The 22,858-nt window shown below is 55.2% G+C and overlaps 1 protein-coding gene across 3 annotated transcripts in view; it reads left to right on the top strand.

Moving 5' to 3' along the window:
• The window catches only part of ZFAT (zinc finger and AT-hook domain containing), a gene marked incomplete at both ends in the record, with an annotated part of 68,239 nt that overhangs the window by 26,773 nt on the left and 18,608 nt on the right, over positions 1 to 22,858 (top strand). For all 3 annotated transcript variants that reach the window (XM_084230886.1, XM_084230888.1, XM_084230887.1), the window contains 4 exons: positions 4,986 to 5,073; positions 6,914 to 7,063; positions 8,600 to 8,773; positions 18,969 to 19,057. In XM_084230886.1, coding sequence (XP_084087012.1) covers positions 4,986 to 5,073; positions 6,914 to 7,063; positions 8,600 to 8,773; positions 18,969 to 19,057 — 501 coding nt within the window. The remainder of the gene's footprint in view (positions 1 to 4,985; positions 5,074 to 6,913; positions 7,064 to 8,599; positions 8,774 to 18,968; positions 19,058 to 22,858) is intronic.

Raw genomic sequence — 22,858 nt, forward strand, 5'->3', positions numbered from 1 at the left:
TGCGAGGTGGTTGTGCGTGTCAGCCACACGTGCTTTGTGCCGACAAGGCTCTTGGAGGCTGGCGCACCCTTTGGGGGGGTGCTTGGTGGCCTTGCAGGGCTGTGCGGCCTCTGAAGTCACTCCCAGAGCAAAGCAGGGGCTGAAGTGGGGGGTGTGACTGCATTGACCTAAGAAAAGGAGGTTGCTCTGACGCTTACTAACACTCACATTTTCCTAGAAGTTGTTGAAGTTTAATCTCAGCCCTTCCCTTGCTGGTATTTGCAGTTTTTTCCTTTGAGGCACTTTAGAGGTGACTCTGAAGTTCGTGAGTCAGCTGGAGGCTGCACTCTCCACGTGCCGGGTGCTCAGTATGGGTGAGACCTGGCTCTGCCCTCAGAGGACGAGCCCCCGCAGGTGCTGACACGTGCGGTCAGCTCTGACTCTGCTCCTCCCGAGGGGTCCGACTTCGCACACTAGCCTCTGACCCCCGTCTGTAAAGTGGGGACAACATCCCTGCCTCCAGGTCCACTGTGGGGTTCGGTGAGATGCCGCCGCGGGGCCAGGTGTGCAGGGAGAGGTGGCCCACGTGCTCATCCTTCTCCCCGGTATGATGGCGAGAGGAGAAGGGGGGGCGGGCGCAGGCGCGGCTGGCCTGGGCCGTGAGCGTGTCCACAGATGTTTGCGGTGAGTGCCTGGCCCCGCCTGGAGAAGCCGCGGCCTGTGTTGTGTATGAAGATGTACACGTTAACCACGCGTCTCCACGCGCCTGCTGGTGGGGAGCGCGAATGACGCGCGGAACGTGGCGCCTGCTGCAAGTGATCTCATTATGTATGTTCAAGTTGAGGAAAATGATACTGACGTAAAATGGCCTTGCCGTAAGGTTTTTCCTTTCCAAGAGCTCTGCGATCGTGGTCTCTCCTGACTCAAGCCAGACCCCTTGTTCGTGGGCCGCCCTGTTGAGGTGTTTGTCCAAATCCAGAGACCGGGGCCACCAGCGCTTCCTGTGAGCAAGACCAGGCTTCCGAGCTGGGGGCCTGACGTGATCAGATGAGCCTGCCGTCCGGGCCGGGAGCCAGGGAGCCGTGCCTGAGGCTGGCCCGCCCCGAGCTAAGCGTCCCTCCCTGTCCTCGCTGCCCTGCGTGTCCGGATGCGGCTTGGACTCCGCGAGTGGGCTCGTCTCTTCTCCGCCAGCTCTTGAGCCCTTAGGACGGTGCTGCGTCTTAGGACGGTGCCGCGTCTCACCCCATCGTCCCGAGTGCAGCGCCCCACACAGACAGCGGCCCTGGAAGGTTCTGGGTGCGTGAGAGCCATGGAACGTCGCAGGTTGCATCTCCACGGTCTCTTATCCCCAAGGAATTGTTCAGAGTGGGGTGCCCCACCTTGTTGCTTCAACCTGATAGCACCTGTGTTCCAGGGGTGCTGACTTCAGCATGTTGTTAATACACGTGGTGGGCAAGAGAGCTCATCTCCCCACCCACTGCTCGTTGCAGGCTTGAGGACCGTCCAGTTGCTGGGCCACCTGCCACAGAGCAGCAGGCAGGGTCAGGTGCACCCTGGGAGGGGAGCAGGAGCCCCCCTCAGTCTGGGCTGCTGCTGCCCCTGAGAACTCCTTCTCGAGGGTCCTGTGTCCCAAACAAGCTGGGGGGGTGCTGTGCTCTTTCACCGTTGCTGGACTGGGTCTCCCCGGCCTCTGTGAGGGCTTTTCAGCCGCCGCTCCTTCTGAGTGTGCGTGCCGGCTGGGTTTTCATCTCCAGCATGGAGCTGAGGGTTTAGAAGAGAAAGGAATGAGTCTAAGAGTGTGCCCTCTCCTCCTTCCCACCGCTGCTGTCCTTCTGCCAATCTTCAAAGGCATCAAGGAACGAGAGGCCCAGATAAGCCCCAAGATAAATTGCTTTCAGACTATCAGAGATTAAAAGAAAAAAAAATCAAATAGCAAGAGCTCAGAGGAGATCACCGTAAACTCCTTCAAAGCCCTTCTGAGCGTCGTCATCAACTCTGATGTTGGGCGCCTGGGGCCAGGGTGGCCGCCCTCCTCCAGGCTGCACAGGGCTGCCAGCACCGGCCCCTTGGCTGGGCTGTGGGAGGACGGTGTGACCACAGGGTCAAGGGCAGAGGAGGGCAGTGAAGGATGAGGGGCAGCCGCCGCCTGAAGGCAGCAGGTGGGTGTGGCGCTGGCCGGGCAGGGAGCTCAGGACAGTTTCACGAGGGCAGCTGGAGCCGTGGACGCCCGAGCTTGGAGGCATCGCTGGACTCCTGGTGTTTGGTGGGAAATGCACCCAGGCCAGTTGTTCAGAGGGACTTGCCTTTTTAAACATCTGTGTGTGTGCTAGGGAATGCTGGGCCCTGGAGAGTCCCCAGCAGCACCAACTAATCCACAAAGTGGTGCGGGGGAAGCTCATTCAGCTTCTCCGGGAGAGCTCTGGGGTGCGTGGCCCCCGGCTGTCTCTGAGACAGGTGCATAACACCGAAGATGCTGCAGCCGGGTCTTCCAGGCGATCAGCGCTTGCTGGAGAGCAGGCATTGTTCTGAGCACCGAGTGTGTGTGTGAATAAATTGCATTGTAGACATACATGTGCATGTATATGGTAAGTTTATTTTCTTGGCTCACAGCAGATAGAATTGAGCAGGAATTACAGCTGTCTCCATACACGCTCCCCCCACCCCAGCCACATGCCACACCTTAGTGAACTGACACTGACGCCTTAGCATCACCCAGAGCCCGTGGTTTATCCCAGGGTGCACTCGGCAGTGGACAGTCTCTGGGTTTGGACACACAGAGAATGACCTGTATCCAAAGGGGTTTCCCTGCCCTGCCGGCCTGTTTACTCCTCTCCTCACCTGCCTCTTGGCCATCACAGATGCTTTTACAGTCTCCTTGGTTTTGCCTGTTCTAGAATGTTGTGTCGTTGGATCACACAGGACCTCGCCCTTTCAGATTAGCTTTTTTCACTTATTATATGCCTTTAAGCCTTCTGCACGTAGTTCTCCTGGCTCGACAGCTCATTTCTTCTTGCCGCTGGGTAATACTCCATAGTTGGGGTGAACCCACTCACCTACAGAATAAAGTGCATGTGCCCACCCGTGTGTGGGTATCTAGGAGCAAGCGGATAGGCTGCGTGGTCAGTCTGCTCAGGTGTGTGGGCAGCACCATGCTGCATCCAGCCCCCGCGAGCTGCCGTGACCCCACCTCTCTCAGCACTCGGGTCGCCGGTGGCTGGGGCTGTTCTGCTCGGGGCGCAGGGGTGTCTTGGTTCACTTTCCAGTTCCCTGGGACACAGTGTGGGGCATCTGTGTCCTCCTGACGCCTGTCCTCTCTGTGATGGAGTGTTAGAGTGTCGCCTTCTGCATTTAGTTCTGTGGCCCACTTTTCATCGCTATTTAGGAAGGGTCTGCGGTCCTGTCGAGATCAACCTTTTTTGGTCTGTGGCTGTCCAGTTGCCCAGCACCTGTTGTTGAGACAGTCCTTGCTCCGTCGTCCAGTCCGTGCTCCTGTATCCAAGCTCAGCCGGCTGCAAGTATGTAAGTGGCCTTTTCCTGGACACTGCCCCCCCCAGCCGTCTGCCTGCTGGTCCTCGCCCCCCGCCCACCGCAGCGGAGCACGGGTAAGGGCTCAGCTTGTCCGTGGGGCTCCCGGCGCCTCTGCAGGGTCCCGAGGTTGAGCAGCGTCAGTCCCCCGAAGTGTCTTCCTCCGTTGAGTTGGCTGCTCCGGTCACAGAAGCGCCACACACCATCAGTCTCCCTAAGATAACTTGTCGGGGGTGGCTCAGGACGGCGCCCAGCGGATGCGTGACGCTGCGAAGGCCTGACCTGCCGTCGTGTCTTCTTTTCCGTGAGCGTGGAATCGCTCTCCACTCCTGCCATTCTCCCTGGAGTCCTTTCGTCAGAGTCCTGTGGCTTTGCTCCCGTACATCTTGCGGTATTTTATTAAGCTTGTACCTGAGCGTTTCATTTTGTGCAGCGCTAATGCAAATAATACTGTGTTTTTAATGTCAAATTCCTCTTACTAATCGCTGGTCTGTAGGAAAACAGTGAGCTCCTGCGTGTCTCTCTCTGTCCTGCAGCCCTGCTGGGACTGTCTTTGGGCCCCAGTTGCTGCTTTGCTTCTGTTTCGTTGACTCTTGTGGATTTTATGCATAGATGATCATTCATCTGCCAACAAAGACAGTTTCAGTTCTTTCTTAACGATCCGTGTGCCTTTCTTGTGCGTTTCCCTCTAGGAAGCTGGAGTTGTCCGTATTCACCTGTTGGTCTCTCCAGTTTGGGGGGGAGGGCAGTGGCTTGCCCTGTGACCAGACGTCCCTTTTGCATCTGAAAAAAGGCCTTTTCAGTTTCTTTCGCTTTTCATTTGTTGTTGGGTTGGAAACTTCTAAGCTGCCTATAGCCGGACCCGAAACTTGAAGCCCATTAGTTATTTTTAACCTCTGTTATCCTTCTAGCACTCTTGTGTGGGATGCGCTGTTCTTATTGTCATTTTGCTGCCAAAGAAACTGAGGCGTCTCCAGGTTACATTCTTTCCCAAAGTTCCCTGGCTCCTAAGTGCAGAAACCAGGATTTGAACTTGGGGTCCCTGAAATGGGGTCCGTGTTCCTCATTCGCTGCCTGACGCCAGCGAGAGCGTCCACAGGTCTGGGGTGCGTGTCCTGTGAGAGTGGTCGTGAGCACAGCAATAGCTCCCGTGAGCCCCGACGCGTGTCCCACAGTAGGTGCGGGGGCCACATCCGCCCTGGGTCCTGGCGCCGTGCTGGTCTGCGCGGTGGGCGAGCCCTGCCCTCCGTTGGTCCAGCTGCCTCCACGCCACTGTCATCTCCAGAGGCCACCCTCCCCTTCTGCAATGGAGCTGATCTGCCCCGGCTGCTCTGGACCCCGCTGTGTGGGGCCAGGTGGGGCTGCACGTGGTGTTGGGACAGGGTTGCTGAGCGTCTGGCTGCGGTGGTTGGTGGTGCTTATTTTTTTGTAGATTTTGGCTTAATGAGATAGGAAATTGATTATGCTCTCTTTCTATTAAGGACAAAAGGAGTTACTCATGTCCTGTGTGTGAAAAGTCTTTTTCAGAAGATCGATTGATAAAGTCACACATCAAGACCAACCATCCCGGTAAGGTTAGGCGTTCAGAGTGGGAGATCAATTGTAAAATGCTTATGCTTACTCTGAAGCACAGCCTGTATGCCAGCTGCGCTGAAATGCAAATAAAGAGGGGTGGAATGTGAGTAATTTCAAGGGAGGACAAACTGGGGAGCTGCTGTAATTCCGCCCTTCGTCCTGTCCTTCTGCCTGGTCTGTAGACGTGTCTCCCACAGTCTTGGGGGGCGCTCCTCCCACTTTTACTGTGAACCCCAAATGTCTTCAAGTGGGTGACTCCAGTGCAGTCCTGAGGTCGCTCCTGCTCCCCATTTCCAGTCCTGCTGTTGCCTGCGTGGTGTTTTATGAAGGGTGAGTTGTCTGGGCTGGCAGGAGTGACCCTCCCTCCGAGGCACAGGCTGTCCGGGACACGGGTCCTTCTCTCTGCCTGTTGTGTCCTGTGTACGGACTAAGTTCTTCCTCAAAACCCGCCCTTGGGGAGCCTTTTTAATGCCTCCAGGCAGGGGGAGGACCCTCCTGTGCCCCCACCTTCCCGGTGCTTTCCCTCCCCCCCCAGCCTAGTCACTGGCACAGTCCCAGAGCCTGCAAGGGACGGGGCAGTGCCTCCCCCACCCCAGCAGGCTGCGAGCTCAGACTGCAGACCTCAGTGCTGCTGGGGTCCGTGAATGAGTAACAGGTGGGCCAGCCCCAGCCCCCTTTCTGCCGCTTTTTATTTTGTGTCTGCTCCTCATTATTAAGGAACTGACTACCAATTAAAAACGATAAGGAGAAAAATGGAGTACCCTCCCGTAGCCTAGGCCCTGCCAGGGGGGTGCTGGAGCGTGGGTGGGGCAGAGGATCTGGGGCTCTGTCGCTGCCACGGGAGCCGTGTCCCACAGAACCCCTGGCCCCGTGTGAGCCGAAGATGCTCATTTCAACTTTTGCTCTTGAACACCTGTAAAGCTTTCCTTTGCCATGATTTAAAGCTATTGTGGGAAATTCCAAATATATACCAAATGCACAGGACGTGTAAGCTACTGCGTGCGCACCTGTCTGCCTCAGCCTCAACAGTCATGCGCAGCTTGCCAGGCGGGCCCACGTATCCACCCGGCTTTTCTCCTAGAATGTTTTATTTTTTTATTTTCATTTTTTTTGAAGATGTATTTATTTATATAGCACTGGGTACAGTCAGAAGCGCGGGAGGGTGAGAGAATTCACCAGAGCCAGAGCGGGGAGCAGAGCAGGCAGAAGGAGCGAAGGACACTGCTGAGGGGAGCAGCGGGCGGCAGGAGAGGTCTGCACACCATGTGGGACCCTCCTCTGGTGGCCGGGGAGCAGCCGGGGATCGAATCGGCGCCGCGGAGGCTTCGGGCAGCTTCGCAACCCTGCGCTCAACAGCTGCGCCACGGGGGAGGCCCTCTCCTAGACTGTTTTAAAGTATTTCCTGATACCGTATAACTTCCCCACCCAAAACAGAGTTAACAGCAACTCCTTGTCATCAGCTAGTATTAGTCTATTTGAAGTTTCTCCAGTTGACACGACATTTGTTTGAATCCAGATCTAATCGCCCTGCTCCTAGTTCCTTTGTCGCTTGAGTACCTGGTTTCCACAGGGCCCCCCGCCCCCGCCCCAACTTGCTGGCAGAGCCCCGGCTTCTCTGCAGGTGGTCATGCTCTGCTTCCATCTGCACGTAACAGGTATCAGGCCTGAGTCTTCATTAGCTTCTGATTTACTATTCTGGGCAAAATGCTCCTCGCACGGCAGCACCGCGCCTGCCCCGTGGCATCGCCTAGGCTGATCAGGGCTCAGTCTGGGGCTCGTTCGCTTCGAGACCCAGGCTCCCCGCCTGCCATGACCTCGCCCGCGTCTCTTGCAGAGGTCTCCATGAGCACCATTTCCGAGGTTCTGGGGAGGAGGGTTCAGCTGAAAGGGCTGATTGGAAAGAGAGCCATGAAGTGCCCGTACTGTGATTTCTACTTCATGAAGAACGGCTCGGACCTGCAGCGCCACATCTGGGCCCACGAGGGTGAGTGCATTCATGAGCAGCCCGGCCTTTTCGCGCTGTGTCCCTGCTCCCTCCTGGCTGCTCACAGGGGAGTCCAGTGACCCTTTACACACTGGGGGCGGCCCGTGGCCAGCTCGCCTCGGTGATGGAGGGTGTGGCTTACTGGGCGGCGTTCGCCAGCACGGGGTGCAGCTCCTCACAGCTCTCGTGGCAGTGGGAGTTGCAGGGGTCGCAGTGCCTCCTGTCCCGGGCCGCACAGCCGCCACGCGTGCCAGCGCTGAGTGCTGGTGGGTGCACGCGTGAAGGGGCAGAGGGCAGCAGTGCTCCGATTCAGCAAGCCTGGAGAGTTCTGGTCCCTGGGGTGAAGGAAGACTCCAGAAGGCAGAGGTTGTGTGGACACGGAGCAGTGGAGGCATATAGGCTGTGCTTTTGGGGTGCTCGCCTGTGCAGACGAGTGTGATGAACCACTCTAGGACCGTGGGGAGGTGGAGTCGGGTTCCTCTTGCAGAGAGCAGATGCCTGCTTCTCCCCTAGCCTGAGAGGCTGTGGCCCTCTTGGGCCTGAGGCTTGGCGCCGTGGGGCCAGCTCGGGAAGCTAAGCAGTTGGGCTTAGCCTGCCATGCTGCAGCCGGGAACCATGGTGGCTCCAAGAGGGGGTGAGGGGCTAAGTATTTTCTGCCATATGAGATAGGAATGGCCCATTTTAGGCGACCGGGAAGCAGCGTCAGGAAGGGGAGACTGCAGGGTCAGTGAGTAGTGAGACTGACAGCGCCGGAGCCAGGGCGAGCCACGGAGGGAGCGGCCTTCTCATCCACCAGCGCCTGTGCCCCGTGTTAGAGCCTCGGTCTCCCCACTGCAGCGTCTGGGTGGGAGAGGTCAAGGGTGCAAACGCTGGCCTCACCCTGTGTGTTTGCTTACCTCGTGTCCGGGCTCGGCCCCGGTGGCATGACGCGGCTGGTGGTGGCCGCCCTGCCTGCTCTTCCCCTGGCAGCAGGGCAGCGCCCGGCTCCTCTGCTCAGGTCCACCTCAGCCTTTGCTCCCGGGCTTCTCACGGCTGCTGGCAGAGGGGAGGGAGCGAGCTGTCAGCCGACAGTAACAACTGCTGCTGAAATATGCTGCTCCACATCTGACTTGGGGGCCTGGTGCCGTTGGCTTTTGCAAAGGCCCTTAGTTCTTTTAATTTGATTCCGTTTCACTCATTCACGTGGATTTAAAGAACGTCCGCTGTCTAAGCAGCACAAGTTTGTGCCCGCAGGACTCCCCGTCTGTGGGGAGACAGTGAGGAGCTCACGGCAGTGTGCTGGGGATGCCCAGCGAGTGGAGTCACGGGGTGCGGGACCATCCAGGGAAGCCCCTGGGGAGGGCAGGGAAGCTGCGGCAGGAGGTGCCTGGTACCCGGCTGGGAAGGGCATCCAGTCGAGGGATCAGTGGGGGTGATGGGTGTCATGGGAACTGCCCCGCGCCTTGGGGCCACCCTTGCTTGACACAGAGAGGGTGTGGGTGTGGAGACAGCCACAACAACTGCGCGTGCACCTCTTTGCCCTCCCATTGTCGGCAGGTGTGAAACCTTTCAAGTGCTCTCTCTGTGAGTACGCGACCCGCAGCAAGAGCAACCTCAAGGCTCACATGAACCGTCACAGCACTGAGAAAACCCACCTGTGCGACATGTGTGGCAAGAAATTCAAATCCAAAGGCACGTTGAAAAGCCACAAGCTCCTCCACACTGCCGACGGTGAGTGCAGGCTCCGGGCCGGCCGCTAGCCCCTTCCTCTCTGCCTGCGCCTTGTTGCAGGCCTCGCAGGTCTGGAGGAAACTGCATGTGCCTGCGTGTCTGCCTTCTGAGAAGGCACGGCCATACCTCTCCCATGGCTTGCTACTCCGAGCTCATGCCTGTTAACACCGGGTGCACGTGTGAGTGAGTGTGTGTGAGTTGGGGGTGGGCTTGGGGGAGACATGACTCAGGGAAAGAGGCCTCTCCAGGAGGCCTCGACCGTGAACCTCACGTCCTCTTCAGCCACCACCCCCAGCTGAGCCCTTGTTCCCGGTGGATGCACCTTCCGTCCCAGTGACTCAGGGTGTCCTGAGTATTCAGTCCAAAGTGGAGCTCAGCTTAAAGTGCACACAGTATTTGGGCAGACTTGACCTTGATGGAGTATATTTAAGTGGCTTTCTCATTCCATTCATTCACCTAGTACAAGCTCTCATTATGTGCCACTGTAAAGGTAGGTTCTAGGGCCCCTCTGCCGTCCAGGAGTCTGACCAGTGGGCAGCTGTGGTGGAGGTAAGCATGGGAAGGGACAAGCGCCCAGCACTGGGGAGGCTGTAAGTCAGGGTGGGTGGTGGTCACTGTGGCTAGAAAGCCTTCCTGCGTGGGGCGCCATAGAGGAAAAGTGGCAGAATTGTTTTAGGGGGGCAGGCCCTAAGCCTCAAAAGGCCTTTACATTTGCATTCTCCTTCAAAGTGTCAGTTGCGTGAAGGACTTGTGAGTTTTCCATGTACCAAGAGTAATAAACCATAGTCATAAATACATTGTTGTTCTTGCACAACTCATACTGGATGTCCACATACTGGAGCTCACTGTAAAAGCCATAGTGATTGCAACAATGGCCTTTTATTTCTGAGCCGAGAGGGAGATAGAACCATCAGGCCTGCTTTTATTATTAGAATGTTCTGGGGAATTGATCTGTTGTATATGCACTGGTCAGTCTGGGGCACAAATTTGGTTTAACTCAAGAGATTCAGTGGAGAGGCTGACCGCCCAGCTGGGGCGCCTCAGAGTTGAGGATCTGGGACTTGCCTAAGGCTGAACAAAAGCCAGAGCTATAGCGATTCAAAATTATGTAGTGTGCCATAAATTAAAAATTCCGTAATCAGAACAGTTAAAAATATAACGACAGTAAAATAGTTGTATTCTGAGTAATGAAAGCATTAAGTCGAGAATTCGTATTATGAATTCTACACCTCCACAAATGATAAGCCTTACCGGTATTTTTTTTTTTTTTTTTTTTTGTGGGACCCTCACCGGTGGCCGGGGATTGAACTGGCGCTGCAGAGGCTGCGGGCAGCCTCGCAACCCAGCGCTCAACCGCTGCGCCACCAGGGGAGGCCCCTTACTGATAGTTCTTAATGCGGTAGCACATTATTCACTGAAATCTCTAATGAATATAGTGCCAGCGGCTGTCTCCAGAGCCATGGCGGTCTGGACTGTCCCCTGGGCCATGGTGGCAGGGGTGAGAGGACCCACATAGGAAAGGTGTGATGTCCTCAAGCCAGGCTCTGAGACGCGGGCTCCACGCTGAAAGACCTGGAGGAGTTGGGGCGTGTGTAACAAGGAGCCCACAGACCAACTGTGGATGTAGAGGGATGGATAGGGTCCGTGTGAGGAGGGGTTCACAGTGCCACACCCAACTCTTCTGTCTGCCACCTCACTTGCTTCTCTGAGCGATTCCGGAGGAAAGGAATGCAGATGGGCAGCGATGTGCTGTGGTCCGGTGACAGCCCTCGCAGGCCTTGTGGAGCACTTTGCAGCGAGACATGGGAGATTAGCCTGTTTCTCTTCATTTTGTCCCCGACACATTTGGGAGGGCGCAGTGTTTGTAAAGTCTTATTTCCGGATGCTCAGCAGTCTGGGACCGAGGGCCTCGGCCATCAGGTGCAACAAGGAGACGGCTGCCTGGGTGGCCTCGTCCTTGTTGTGCTGATGTGAGACTAGCTCTCCCTGGGTCTCTTCTAGCCTTAATGCTCTGCGTTCTGAAGAGGCAACTGCGGAAATCCCTGAAGTCAGGGAGCGACTGGGTGTGTGCCCTAGTCTGACCCTCCCCCAAGAGCATCAGGCCTTCCCAGGCTGCTGGGACATATCTGTTGTCTCTGGTGACACAGCAGAGTCTCCCATTTCCAAGGCCACCCTGATGGGGGCCTGGGTCACGGCCCTGGGTCCTGACTGACAAAGCTTTGAGAAAAGTCAGTTCCATCCCTTACCCGATTTTAGGAGTGCTCATTATTTTGTTGATGTCTAAAAGCTTCTTGGATCTCAAGATTTTGTCACATTTGGTAAATATTTATTGCCAACTTGCCATTTGCATTTATATTTTGTTTATGGTATCTTTTTATAGGCAGAAGTTAAATAGCTTGGCATATTTAAATTTATCAATCTTTCCCTTTATGATTTTTTTCCCCTCTGTGATTTCTCTATAATAAAAGCAACCTTTCCCATCTTAGGGGAAAATTCTTTTCCTCAAGTTTTATTTTATGGTTTTATAACATTTCTGACATTTAATAATCTTGAAATTTATATTGACGTATGGTGTGTAGGAGGAATCTTACTTTGTTCCTAAACAATTATCAGTTGACAGCATATTTATAGAGAAATCAATGTTTTTAATTTCATTTTAAAGTGCTAGAATTTCTCAAGATGTTGGGCCATTCTGAGTTTGCTCTGTTTCAGTGATTTTTGTTCTGGTGCAGCCTTTTGTAAGATACTACTTTAATAACTATACGTACACATATTATTCCTTTTTTTTCTCATTTTTTAAATGTACATCGTAGTTTTCCCTCAGTTAATGATTATTCCTTTGGATAAAGCTTGGAGCTGTTTGGTTAGGTTATGAAGAGCATCTGGCCTCAGTGAGGCTTGGGCTCTTGCCTGTAACCATATTATTCACTTTTTTTTTTAAAAGATTTATTTATTTATACAAGAACCGGGGTACAGGCCAGAGGCGCGGGAGGGTGAGAGGATTCAGAGACAGAGCCGGGAACAGAACAGCCAGACTGATGAAATACACTGCTGAGGAGAGCAGCGGGTGCAACAAGAGAGGTCTGCTGCACCATGTGGGACCTCGCCGGCCGGCCGGGATCGAACCAGTGCTGCAGAGGCTGTGGACAGCTTCACAGTGCAGCGCTCAACCGCCTGCGCCACCAGGGAGGCCCACATATTATTCACTTTTATTGAGAAGCAGATGTTGCATTAAGGCTTGCCTGCCCTGATTTGCTTTCAAGGGTATTTACTGTATCAAGAGTAATTCAGTAGGTCGCCTGCGGAGCAGGCCTGTGTGCGGCACAGAGCAGGGAGGGCTGTCACTGCCGCGTGCACTCAGCCTCCATTTCCTCCTCAGTAAACTGAGGATAATCACACCCCGGCCTGAGTCCCTGAGGGTGAAGTGACAGAAGTCTCACCCCACCGCGCTGGGCTGTCTGTGGATGGGCTGCGCTGGAGACCGACCAAGTGCCTGCCGTGCGGGAGGGGCCCCCACATCCCAGCTCCCTCAGCTTCGCAGGGTCGGATGCCTGTGAATGAGGCGTCACAGAGCACCGGGCGGGCGTCTCTAATGAAGTGAAAAGGGATTGAGTAATTACCCTCTCCTTTAGCTGCTTACGAATCTCGTTTTTCACATCTGTGAGCCTTTTTAAAGGGACGTATCCCTGTTTATTCTTTCCTCTTTCCCAAAGGACCTCATTGTTGCACCTCAGAAGGGCTAGGTCAGTCTAGGCGAAGGTGGTGTAGAAACCGTTTGCCACTCGATGTCTGTATTGATCTGAAAGGGACCCGATTAAACCCTTGGCATGTCTGTCACCAGGCGTGAGGGTTTATTGCAGACACGGTGCTACACACCCCCCACGCCCCTTTGACTTCAAGGGCGTCTGGACACGATGTGCTGTTGAGAGGCCTGTGCAGGAGCCCGCCCACCGGGGCGGGGGGTGGGGGTTACAGGCCCCACAGCCTCTGCCTCTGTGTTATATAACCAAACAAGACTCCTTGAACCACCAGAAAGGAAGCGCTTTCAAGTTCAGTGTTAATTCCTTTGGGTTCCCCACCCACCCCCAATTCAGCCTACTCTGACATACTTGAGTTAAGAAGTTTTCTGGTAAAATTTACAAAGAGAAATTATCCAAGCTTCAAGCACTCTTGTCTGGGTTGTAATTAGACAAGTGGAGACTGAGTGTGGAAATCAGGTCTGAGAGGAGGAAGTTCCTTGTATCCCTCACGGCTGCAGCTTATAACAGATCCACATCTGTACCTTGAAATATTCTGGAGAGGGAGACCTGAGCTCTTTCCCTCTGCAAAGTGAAGTCCCTCCGGGAGGGAGGAGCACACTCACCCGGCTCTTCACTTCAGCAGGCACACGCCTGCAGCCAGGGAGCTCTGGAAAGCGCCCCTGAGCCTCCTGCCTGGTTGGCCTTTCAAGTTCACTGGCTTTACAAGCCTGATCTCTCCTCGCTGTCCTTGTCCCTCCAGCAACCCCCTGGATCAAAGGCCGCGGGGCGGGGTGGGCATGGAGGCAGCTGCAGAACGTGGTTAAGAGTCTGCAGCTTCTCCATGAAGGCGGTGTCTGGCGGAGGGTGCGATAGGGCTGATTCCAGAGCCGGGGTGCCATTTTATACGTGCACCCCGTTGAGGTTACTTGAAACACTTTTCTCACATTTTTATAAACCACAAGATCCACTGTGCTGCCTTCTGCTCCTTCCATGTCCCTTGCCGATCCAGTCTTCCTTGTATCGAAACTGATAAACTAATCACAGAGAATCATCAGTCTCTAAGTCTGCAGTCGCTTGAAGTTCAGGCTTTAAAGTATTGAGATTTCTCAAACTGTATCTTTATTGCTGTAGCTGTTTTGGGGTGATCTGCCATGGCACCAGTCACCGCGGAGCCAGCCCTGAGGGCATGTGCTCTGCAAAGGTGTTTGCAGAACGCCTGCCTGCTCCCTGGGGTGCCTCTCTCCTCCCAGGTGGCAGGCCTGGCATGCCAGGCTGCGAGAGAGGTTGTGAGCAGAACGGGGAGTCCCAGGGCTCTCCAGGTTGGAATGCCTTCCTGCCTGTACAATCTTGAATGAGCGCTCTGTTCCCCCTTTTGTGTCACGGGTGGGTTAGCTTCCCAGGCTTGCTGCGACATTCCCCCCACAGCTTAGTGACACATTCTGTGTGAGCTCTGGAGAGCTTAGGCACCAGGGCCCAGCAGAACTTCAGTCCCGGAGACTCTGGGGGAGCACATGTTGCCTAGCCTTTCCAGCGTGCAGAGCCTGCCTGAGGCCTTTGGCGTGTGTGGCCGCCGGTTAGCAGCCATGCCAGCAGCACAGCTGCATCTAGTCTCTCCTGTCCCTTGCTTCCACTCCTGCGTCTCCTTCAACTTGGCCCTGCCGCCACTCCCTAAAGACCTTGCCTTTTCACCCAGTCCACCTGCATCCCCCTGGGGCTAGCGTCCCCCAGATTCTTTTTTTTTTTAAAGATTTATTTATTTATACAAGACCGGTGTACAGGCCGGATATGCAGGAGGGTGAGAGGATTCACCAGAGACAGAGCGGGGAACAGAAGAGGCAGACGGAGCAAAATACACTGTTGAGGGGAGCAGCAGGCGAGGCAGGAGAGGTCTGCTGCGCCATGGGGGTATCTCCGCAGCCGGCCGGGATTGAACCCGCACTGCAGAGGCTGCGGACAGCTTCACAGCGCCGTGCTCAACCCGCTGCGCCATCAGGGAGGCCGTCCCCCAGATTCTTGTTCACATCTCCAAAATGCCTTTTGCCACATAAAGCAGCATTTCCCGGTTCTGGGAGTGAGGCCTGGGCAGGTCTCTGGAGGTTGTAACCAGCCACCACAGTGGCTGAGGGCAGGGAATTGGGGCCACCCTGAGTGGACCCTTGATTCTGAGCATCGGGTGCAAGTGCTTATTCTGCTGGTCGTCAGGCTTCTCACACCGTCATCTCAGCCACACGGCGTCAGGATGGATGTTTGTAGTTATTAATCTACGTCTTCGGCGTCATTTAGGCGAGATCAACTTGCTCTTCTCCCAGTCGCCTCTCATTAGGAAGGCGCCATGCACCGGTTAATATTTATAGGGTATCACATTGAAAAGGGTAAAGTCAGTTTTCTGAAAAATTTACTTATGCAAAATGCCACCTTTTCAGTAAGACTGGATAAATAGTCACAAGACATTTTCACTTCTCTGCCTCTAGGTATTATTACTAGTGATGTTTAGATTTATGCAGATTTCCTTCTCCAAGTGTTTCAGCGCGCCTTCAAGTTGGAGGTACACACAGTCTGACGCAGCAGGACGGAGGTGATTTAACAGGTATTTCAAGCCCATTGCCTTAAATCAGAAGGAATTTTCCATCGCTGCCTTCCTTTGTGTTCTGATGGAAACCAAATGCTGAGCATGAAGGGGTTGGTTGTATTTGCACATGATGGTCTGAGACCTCTCTGCCACTCCAGCCGCCTTCGTTTTATCGAGGGCTCTATTTAAAGGAACTCAGCAGCTGGAAACGTCCTCAGGGACCCTCATCAGGCAGAGGCGCGTGTTGTAGGAGGCACAGGGGGCCGGCAGGTGCTGTCTGTTTTCTCAGTGCTACTTGCTGGCTGGGGGTTCGCTGAGCCCCCACAGCTGCCAGCAAGTGAGGAGTGGCTGCTGCGCCCCTCTAGTGGAGATGGCCCCATTCCTGAACATGGGGGTCTCCGCCTGCCCCTGCATTTTCATTCCACGGAACAGCAGTCCCTGCACCCTTAGGTCTGGCTCCCTGTCTTTGTCTAACCCAAGGCAGCATGATCAGAATTTCCTCATGCCCATCTTCTCCCTCCCGACTCCCTGGGCCCCCGCCAGGCCCTGTGCCCTACTCTTGGTGGCCTTGAACTCAGTCACCGCCCCAGTGCCAGGTCCGGCCTGTGCCCCAAGGCTCAGCGGTCAGCTGTCCCTGAAATGCTGGCTGCAGGTCACCTTTCCCACAGAAACACACTACTTCCAGGAAAACTTGAAAACAGAGCCAGCTTTCGGGAGACATGACCAGCCTTCTGAGGGGTGAACAGAAGCAGTGTGAGAGGACACGTCTCCCCCACTCTCCCACTTTGGAAGGGGAGTTGTACCAGATCCCCCATTTTTATGGCGGACAGAAGTGAGGGGTGAGTTTCGGAGCAGGCTGTCACGTCTGCCGTGGGCCCCTCTAGCCGGCCTGCCTCCGAAAGGTGCCTCCCTGGCCATCACGGGGCATGGGCTGCCTGCGTGCTCACCTTCGCCCTGCAGCAGCTGCCTGCACTGCCCCGGCCCTCAGGCAGCCCTCAGACCTGTTTGCAGGAACTTCTTGTCTCTCCTGAGCTAATTTAATGCCAGTTCCCAAGGGCCTCAGGGGAAGGTAGCCTGTGTTGTTCTTGTGTTTTTTTATATTTTGTTACCTTTAAAAAATTAAAGTGCCGCATACACGCACAGTGCAGGGTTGGTACCTGTGTGGCTCAACAGGCTCTCTCAGAGGAAGCCCCTGTGTAGCCACCCCCTCACCTGCATGGACACGGAGGCCCTTGTGGCCGCGCCCCCTCCCCTGCGGCCCCACTCCTGTCCTCAAGGAGAGGCTGCCCCGACTTGGGCACCACTGCCTGGTGCTGCTTCTCTGACTGCGACACACGGCGGTGCATGCGGTACACGCTACCTGTGTCTGGTGACTGACACCGGGGCCTCTGGGTCGAGTGAGAAGAGTTCCACAGGAACAGACGCTGCCTTCTGGAGTCGTAGCCAGAGGCCTGTGTTCCTGCAGTGAGCCTGGTTTCCCTGTTCTCTGCAGTGCTTTTGCAGTGAGCTCAGGGTGTTTGCTTTCCTCAAGAGCGTCTCTCCAGAACATGGGAAGGCTCAGCTATCTGTTGTCCATCTGAGTGGCGAGACTCGGCCAAAATGACTTCTGGCTGTTTACGAAAGCTAAATCCTACCCCCACAGACTAGGAATGACCACTCCCGTGTTCACAAGATTTGGCTACTATGAAGAAGAGGGACAAAGATGCACAAATGCCTCGTTTGGAAGAGCACCCACAAACCCCAGGCCCCTGGTCAGGCGGGGTGGCCTTGTAGAAGATGGAACTCTTTTGAACCTGCAAGTTCGGGATCCACTGATTTCATGTGCAGTTCTGTGTTGAAAGCCCTTCCTTCTGGCCTGCGCGCAGCAGCCTGTGGGGTGCAACACCCCAGCCTTTCAAGCGGGCCCACAGTCCGATGGTCTAAGAAAATCAATTAATTAAAAAAAAATTCTCTTTTGATCTTGCTTCATGTTCTGCTGAAGTCAGGACATCATTGCTGTTAGCAGACAGGGCCGAGGGGTTCCGTGGAGAACTTGTGCTGTGCGCCCAGCGACAGAGCGTATTTGTGTGTGTGTCAGAGAACCTTAATAGAATCGGCGTGCACAGAGAGAGAGGAAAGGGTAGCGTTTTGCAGTAAAACACCCATCATGCGTTTTAAGTCACCCATCATGTGTTCTGAGCCCACCTGCCTCCCCTGTCACACGGCTTCACCTCAGCGCTCAGCTCCGCCCCTCACTTGGTGGGGCAGGAACATGGCACCTTCCCTTTACATGGCGATGCCCGTGTTACATGTGGTTAAGGTGTAAGTAGGCTTAAAGGTAATATTGTAATTTTAAAATAGACTTATCTAAGTAGTATTTCCGTGTATTATAATTAATATGATATAGCATAACTGTTCATTAATATCATCATTATCCACGAATAAATCTAACGGGCCCCTGCCTGTACCCCTGTCTGTCAGGGGACGGTTTCTCCTGCTACCCACGTCTGAGCCCATCTCTGGTGGGCAAGAGTGCCCCGCCCATGTCTCCAGTGGCCCCTGCATATTGAGGAGCAGAGCCAGGCTCCCTCCAGGGAGCCAGGTAGGGCCAGAAAGAGACCCTGACTTGCGAGATGAGTAAAATCTGGAACGTGGGGTCCAATGCTGGGTGTCACGGGTACGGTTGTTGCAGTGACGTGTTACACTGTTATGTCCTTTGGCTGTGCCCAGTGAGTGTGTTACGTCAGATGCACAGCATCTCCCTTGGTTTCTTGCAGTTTAAGAAAACGCGCAGGGCACGTGCACTGTGTTCCTGCATCCGGTGTCAGAGGAGAAGGGCATGGGGCTGCCCGTGGGCAGCTGGGGGCAGCCCCCGTCTTAGGGCTGGTGATGGCGGCAGCGCTGCGGAGTCCCGGCCGGGGCAGCAGCGTGGCCGTGTGTGGGAGCCGTGGAGGGGCGGGCACTTAGTCCAGCCACGGGACATGCTGGACTCCGACTGGAGTTTGGAGGTACAGTGAAGAATGTCCAGATGCCAGTCTTCATTGGCATCGTCAGGGCAGGGGCGGGAGAACTGGGGGCTGCGGAGCGGGCAGCTTTGCACCCAGAGAAGGAGCGGAGTGCGAGGCCTGGGAAGAGCAGGAGTGTGTGGCCAGGTGCCCGGAAGGCTCCTCCGCTGCGGCTGCGGGGTGGACGGCCACGCGCGGTGAGACGCAGGCCGTGTTTGTGTTGGCTGCACGGGTTTGTGCTGTGACGGACTGAGGTTTTACTTACACTGATCAGGATAAAAGTGTTGTGTGCCCTATATAGCCAGTAATTGGATTTCACATGTGTGCCTGTTCATCCTATTTTTGAATATTTGCATAATCCCAAAGCATTAGTCCTCTTCAAAGAACGGTGCTTTGCATTTCTCTAGATTTCTTTCTTGCATCCCTGGGGTCTGCCTTTTACCCTCCAAGAAGAGTGAAGCGCTGGCACACCCTGCCTTGCCCTCGCCCACACGGCCTTCTGTGGGTCCTTCTGGCTCTGGGCTAACGCCCTCAGGGAGCAGCTGTGGCCCTGATGCCCTGGCTCTGCAGCCCCTCCAGAGCCAGCTCTCTCCACACCTCCTACCTCAGGGCCTGGAAGCAAGACCCACTTCTGCCTTGCCCACCCAGCTTGGCCTGTGCCACATCCCCTTCCTGGAGCTCTTTGCTGTAGGTGCCTGGACACCCTCTCTCTTTCTCAGGAACCTGCTCCGTGTTATGTGTCAGTCCTCACTGACAGCAGGCCCTGCCTGCTCCACCCACGCGCTGCTCCCCTCTGTGACTCGGGAACCCGGGATGCAAGAGGTCCTTTGGGATACTTGACCTGGGCCTTTTGGTCACCCTCAGGCAACTGCAACGCTCACGTCTCCCCTCCCTCCCCACAGGGAAGCAGTTCAAGTGCACGGTGTGTGACTACACGGCGGCCCAGAAGCCCCAGCTGCTGCGGCACATGGAGCAGCACGCCTCCTTCAAGGTAGGGGCCCCCGCGAGGCCAGGGGCCGGGCTGAGCCGGTGAAGTCGTCCTCTTCAGCCGGCAGGGAGAGGCATCCCTCCCTTACTCTATGGGCATCCCCTCAGCGGGCCCAACCGCCTCAGGCCTGCTTGCTGCCGGGCTCTGTGTGCACAAGTGCTGCATCCTCTGTGCCTTGGAAACCAAGGCTGGGGGTGTGAGGGATGCAGGCTAGGGATAGCCCTGAGCTTGCCGGAAAATCCCCCAGTGTGGACTTGGGGACGAGGCTGTGCCTGCAGACCTGGGCTGGGGCAGGGCACCCCCTTTGCTTGGGGGCACCGGCCACGGGCAGGTTGTCATACAGACTGAAGGTGGCGCTCCCGGAGCCCCCGCGGCCCCCATGCAGCAGCTGCAGAGATGGCGCTTCCCGAGTTCTTTTGCCCGGTTCGCTGGTGCTTCCTTCACGGAGGTGGGCTTGGCCACGGCTCGGCGCTGCGGTCCAGTGAATTGCTTTAGGGACATGTTCAGCTCGGCACTCGGCAGCTTGACCCTCAAGATTGGTGGTGATGGCAGAGGAAGGGGGAGCACGAGGCCCTGCAGTGCTTGGTGGGGAGTGGGTGTGGGGCTGCTGGTCACACCCTCGGGCGGCGCTTTCGAGCCTCGCCTGTCTGCCCGCACTGTGCCTCGAGCCCCCCAGTACGCAGGAGGTGTCATTGTCCCCTGAGACACAGGGCAGTGGCCGGACCCCACCACGCCCGTGTGCTCGGGTCAGTGGCCATCACGATGGTGCCCAGCCTGTGTTCTCCATCGATAGCTCGTCTGCTCAGAATAGCCCGAGAGCGAACCCCCTCGGCTGGAAGGGGCGATGTCCAGGCTGGGAAGGGGCCAGAGCTTGCGCCTTTCTCACTGGTCTTCTCAGTTACTCGCTGTGGCAGAAAGGGGCTGGGGGGCTGGGAAGCCGAGGCCGTGCGCCTGCCATGATGGAGCAGCCTCCCCCCCGAGAACGTGCTGTGTCGTCAGAACTAAGAGCACGTGTCACAGTTCATAGCTCGCAGGAATTTCTCTGGGGACTCGGTTTTCTCAGCCCGAGGACCTCCGGAGAGCTCAGCAGCTTCCCTGTTCCATGAGCGCCTTGGGCCCAGCTCAGCGACCCTCGCTCTCTGGGTCAGAAGTGGACTCTCGCGCCACCCTTGGTTTCAGTGAGGATGTTTCCTAACGAGACACAGCTGAACAGGCTTTCTGCCCTGAAATCCTCATTGTTTTCTAAGATTTGTGGAACCGTTGGCTTATGTGAGGGTAGCGGGCTGGGGGCAGCATGACGGAAGGCGTCACTCCCACATGTAGTTCTCGGCTGTCTCTGCCACCCCGTTGTGGCCGCCCAGGATGGGGCTTCCGGAGCCGCCCAGCTGAGTGGATGGGGGTCGCGGCCTCGAGCCCAGGGCTCCCTGCGCATGTCGGCATCCTCCCTGCCGAGCGGCCTGAGCGGGAACCAAGCCTCGGCCTCCCCCAGCCCACCAGTGGGGGCTCACTTTGGTACGACCAGTTTAAGTCGTGTTCCTCACTTGAGTGGGACATGGAATCGATTCCGGCCAGCCACCCTCCCCTCTGACAGTAGCAGCTACTCTTGCCCTGCTCTCGGTTACTGCCGTGACCTCTGAACAGCGCACACTCATTATCTCAGTCGTGCAGCTCAGAATTCCACCCCAGCTCCCTCTGAGCTAAAATTGGGGTGAGGCTGAGCTGTCTTTTTCCGAGGCTCTGGAGAATGTCCCCCGGCTTGCCCTTCCTGGCTTCTAGAGGCACCTGCATGCCTTGGGTCGTGACCCCTCCCTCCCTCTTCAAAGCTGGCTCAGAGCACCCCTCAACACATCCCTTCTGTGACTCTCCTCGCCCCCTCTTATAGCAGGTCTACTTGGAGAAGCCAGGTGTGTCCTCATCTTAAGAACAGATGAGGCACCTTCTCAATTCCACGGGGCACCTCAGTTCCTCTTTGCCAGGCAAGCGTCTAGAGATTAGAAGGTGGACATCTTGGGGGAAGGGAGGTGGTTAGTCTGCCCACTGCACCCCCCCCTTCTTTTTCCTTCCTTTTATATCTGCTCTGTGGTAGAAAATATTCATCAGAATCAGAAAATACATCGTGTGCCTCCTCCCACCCCCTTCCTCAGCATAAACAAACATTACTGAGAGCTCAGGCGTCTGTTTCAGGAATCCAGATGAGGTCTGAGAACTACAGGCAGACGTTACTCATCTACTGCGGTTGACTTGCAAGAAGAAACCAATTTGCTCTTGGAGATCTAGATATAGAATATACAGGATATAATCTGTGTCAGGAAACACTGTGATAAGGACCAACTCCTGCATTCCTTTTTTAAATTACTTGTTTTTATTTATATATTTATTTTAAAAATCAAGGTAATATGTCCTCGCTGAATAAGATTGGGAAAATCCTTTTGGTCCTTTTCTTGTAGAATTTAGTCAGGATTGAGGTCATCCTGTAAATCTGCTTTTTTTTTTTTTTTTTGATGGAGATTAAAATGTCAGGTTTCACTGCTAATAAGACTCTGTTGGAGAATGTGACCTCCGTGAGTTGCCAGATGGCTTGCTGAGAATGTTTCCCTTTGGGAGTTAGAGGAGCCTCCTAGTCCAGCACAGGACCAGAGAGCATTAGGCGTGACAAGCACTGACTTTTTATTTGTCATTATTTCATAGGTGTTGTCCCATTTCATGAAAACACACATATAGATACTCTTCATGGCACACAGACATGTGACGATGTGCGTTGTGGTGTCGTGCAGAGAAGAGTCGGTGTCCTGAGAATCCTCCTTGCACCGCCTGTAAAACCACACTAAGAGACCATGACTGACTGCTCAGTTTAGTAAATATTCAGAAGCCTGCAGCACACTGCTCGCTGAAGCTGTGAGGAGAGAGCCATCCTCTCATTTGCTGTCTTTGGGAGTGAAATGGCTGCATCCCTGAGGAGGTCTGTTTGGCAGGATCTATCAAAATTGCAGATGCGTGCGGGGCATGCCTCAGCAGCACCGCTGGCCAGGTCGGCTTCTGCAGCTGCCCTTGCAGATGCAGGAAATGGAGCTGTGAGGGCTGTTGGTTGGAAATAACTGTGCAGTGTGTGTGAATCTAAGGGTCAGATCAGCAGGGAGGCACCCAAGCACCAGGGCAGAGGAGCATGACACAGAACAAAGCAGGCTCTCTCCTCCCCTCTTGGTTAAGCTTCTCCGTGCTTGTGCCTGTGATGTGTTCTCTTTGCTCAGGGAGTCATAGTCACCTGATTCCACTCATGTGGTACATTCCTTGAAGTGTTCCTGACCCCATAAATATATTACTTAACACAGAGTACCTTTCCCCAGGTGCATTTCTCATACAGAGCTCTTCATAAATCTGCCGCCTTCTTGGAGCAGAGCAAATGTCTCTCCTGAGTGGTGCTGCCTGCACTGTTGGGCCTGTCTGGCCCCCAGGCTGACTCCCTGGCTAGGGTCTCATTCATACTCTCCTCCCTTCATCTTCTCTTGGACTGCTCCCTGCCCTTCGGAGGCAGGAGATATCTCTGGGCCCAGGTGCTAGAGGGAGTTTGCACTTTGGGCCTTTGCTCTGGGAGGTGCTGACTGCACCGAGAGGAGACTTCTGGAAAGCCGTCCAGACATTTGGGTGAATGTGCAAGTCTGCAGAAAGTACAAATCACTCTTAGGTCAGCAGTTTTCAAAATCTGTGCATTTTGGAAACTGTTCCATGTGACTTAATGCTGACCTCTCCTTCTTAGAATCCTTCATTTCTGGAACCAGCTGGGCGTGCTACACCGAGCTCCATCAG

Source organism: Talpa europaea, assembly GCF_964194135.1.
Source record: "Talpa europaea genome assembly, chromosome: 3".
NCBI lineage: Eukaryota > Metazoa > Chordata > Mammalia > Eulipotyphla > Talpidae > Talpa > Talpa europaea.